General features: G+C 43.4%; 1 protein-coding gene across 1 annotated transcript in view; it reads right to left on the bottom strand.

The window, feature by feature from the left end:
• Positions 1 to 2,983, bottom strand: part of anpeplb (alanyl (membrane) aminopeptidase-like b) — a 24,785-nt gene that overhangs the window by 3,411 nt on the left and 18,391 nt on the right. Inside the window, exons 17-18 of the mRNA XM_008280236.1 lie at positions 1,945 to 2,112; positions 1,713 to 1,853 (exon numbers count right to left, since the gene is read on the bottom strand). Of these exons, the coding sequence (XP_008278458.1) occupies positions 1,713 to 1,853; positions 1,945 to 2,112 (309 nt within the window). The remainder of the gene's footprint in view (positions 1 to 1,712; positions 1,854 to 1,944; positions 2,113 to 2,983) is intronic.

Here is a 2,983-nt window from a genome sequence, read left to right as displayed (position 1 = left end):
CTACAGAGCTAAAGTTCTACAAAAACAGCTACCTATACAGCTCAAGTTCTAGAAAAACAGCTAACAACACAGCTAAAGTCATAGAAAAATAGCTAACAACACAACTAAAGTTCTGGAAAAACAGTTAACTATGCGGCTAAAGTCATACAAAACAGCTAACTGCAGAGCTAAAGTCGTAGAAAAATAGCTAACAACACAACTAAAGTCATAGAAAAACAGCTAAGTATACAACTCAATTTATACCAAAAAAAGAAGCTAGCAACACAGCTAAAGTCGTAGAATACCGCTAACTCCGCAGCTTAAGTCATACAGGAAGTTAACAATGTGGCTAAGTCATAAAGAAAGCTAACTACACAGCTAAAATCACTGAAAACAGCTAACCACGTATGTTAAGTTACTGAAAAACAACTAATTACACAGCAGAAGTTCTAAAAGAAAGCTAACTACACAGCTAAAGTCCTGAACCGCCTCACAATTTTCTGTTTTAGGCTCTTTTGTCACTCACTTTTTTTAGCATTTATCGCCACAAACGGTTCACTGCCAGCTCAGGCAAAGTTAGCGGCTAACTGTTGGCCACAGTGGAGCATTTAGCAGCTCCAGAGCAGCTGGTGGAGACCAAAACCAGAGCTAGCAGAGAGCTAGCATTAGACGTACAATCACACAAACCAGAAGCCTCAAAATAAATGTTGGACTGTGTTCACAGTAAACCAGGTAAAACCATAAACACGTCTCTTACTGCCTGAATGGACGTGGTCGGATTTTATGGTTTAGCTGAACTGCGGCAGGAGCTACAACAAGACTTTGAAACTCTTAAGGATCTTTGGTTTCTTGTTGCTGTTATGAAGCCAAAACTTTCTGTTGCTGCAATCTGCTGCAGCGAACGTTTGCATGAAAGTACAGTTTTGATTTACACAGTTTGCTGCAGAGAAACTGATCGTGTTGCAGCAAGTGATGATTGTTTTCACTGTTCGTTCATCTGGATGAATCTATCGGCTGCTCGTCTCTAAAATGTCAGATTATGTGGCTCAGCGTTTCCTCAGACGTCTTGTTTTGCGCAAAGATATTTGGTTGACTGTCACTGAGGAGGAAAGAAATGGTCAAATATACACTTTTAGGAAGCTAATCAATTAATCAATTATTTGGTGAAAGTTGGCAACTGCATAATCGATGAATTGCAACTCAAATATTGCACTTTTTTGTTCACCTACAGTCCAAAACACAAACACATTGTGCCTTATGAAACGAGACACAGAAAGTCTACTTGTCCTCATGTTTAAGAATTTAGAAATAGGGCGAATTGACGATGTCAGAAACTTGTTTAAAAATCCTTAAATGTCTTGTTTTGTCGAATGATACTCAGTTTTTTTTTGTTTTTTTTACAGGTTTCTGACATTTTAGAGGCCAAACAGCTCATTAACTCGCCCTATTTCCAAGACAGAAAATATTCCCAAATGATGAAGGTTTTTAAAACGCTGACAGGTTCTGATCCTCCCTAAACCTGAGCTTTAAATATCTCCGAACTCCTCCGCCCTGAGCAGCACATGTTCTGAGGGAAACCAGGAATACTTGTAATTTTCTTGTAAATCTGCTGGAATGAGAAACGGCTAAAATTAAACGTTCAGCTCGGACGCAAAGGCGGCCTATCAGCGACCTCAAACCGTCGTGCATTTCTTTTCGAGTGCCTGAAGCCTCGGAGGCAGCGATGCACCTACCCCTGGCTGACGTAGTCCCAGTGAGCCCTCATAAAGTTCCAGGCCAGCGCTTGGCCCGCCGAGTTAGTGGCGACGTCAGTAATGATGGAGGCCACATCCATGAGACGGATCTTGTCTGGGTCCAAAGTGTACTGCAGGTATCTGCGGGATAAGGGCCGGCAGTGAGCCGCTGTTTGGGGATTCAACTTATCGCAGGTGTGTCAGCAGTTGTGAGCAGCAGGCGGCGGCTCACCTGTTGAGCAGCCAGATCTTCTTGGTGCAGGCCAGAGCTCCCCTCAGCTGCTCCTTCTCCGACGTGTCGCTGGAGCTCTGGAGCTTGTCCCAGGCGAACTCCCACTCAGCCCTCCCCCCGGCAGCCACCGCCTGGCAGTAGATCACGGAGCGCAGGTTGGGGTGGATGCTGGACCACACACACACACACACACACACACACGGTTTAGCATCCGACTGCAGGACGTTTCTCGGTTCTGGTCTGGCCTGTGGACTCGGCCTCTTCCTGCCTGAACAGTTTCTCCATCTGGTTTCCTCTCAGCATATAAACATGGAACAGAATGACACCTGCAGGACTGTAAAGCCTGCCGCCCTATAAACATGCAACAGTTTTATATTTGGTCAAAACTGACTTACACCATCTGTCTGTTTTACTATACGGGAAAATATTCCGCCATTGAAGCAGCTTTTTTAAAATAGCTGCAACCACAATCTGGAGCTCAGTGCAGAATGTGTACTTTGTGTAATTGTGCTTCACGCTGGCTTTGTTAGCTCCAGCTTCTGCTCGCTGGCTTCACGATCTGCTGCTGTAGGACTCATAGCACACTGACTAAACTAGGACCGTCTGAAGGCTAACTACACCGCTACAAACATAAAACTAAAGTCATATTCAGAAAGCTAGCTACGCAGCTAAAGTCATCGAAGAAACTAAACACAAAATTACGCAGCTAAAATCACAGAAAACCTCTAACTACACAGCTCTTGTTATAAATAGAAGCTAACAACCCCACTAAAGTTCAAGAAAAACAGCTAACTGCACAGCTAAAGTCATAGAAAGAAGCTAACTACACAATTAAAGTAGCAGAAAAACAGCTAACTACACAGCAAATGTTATAAAAGGAAGCTAACAACACTGCTGAAGTTCTAGAAAAACAGCTAACTACACAGCTAAAGTCATAGAAGGCGCTAACAATGTCGCTAAGTCATAGAGGAGGCTAACTACACAGCTAAAGTAATACACAGAAGCTAACTACACAGCTAAAGTCAAGACAGAAGCTAAC

The sequence above is a fragment of the Stegastes partitus genome, unplaced genomic scaffold (assembly GCF_000690725.1).
Source record: "Stegastes partitus isolate 25-593 unplaced genomic scaffold, Stegastes_partitus-1.0.2 Scaffold188, whole genome shotgun sequence".
Classification (NCBI taxonomy): domain Eukaryota; kingdom Metazoa; phylum Chordata; class Actinopteri; family Pomacentridae; genus Stegastes; species Stegastes partitus.
Note: the sequence above shows the minus strand (reverse complement) of the source record. Positions and strands in the feature narration are given on the sequence as shown.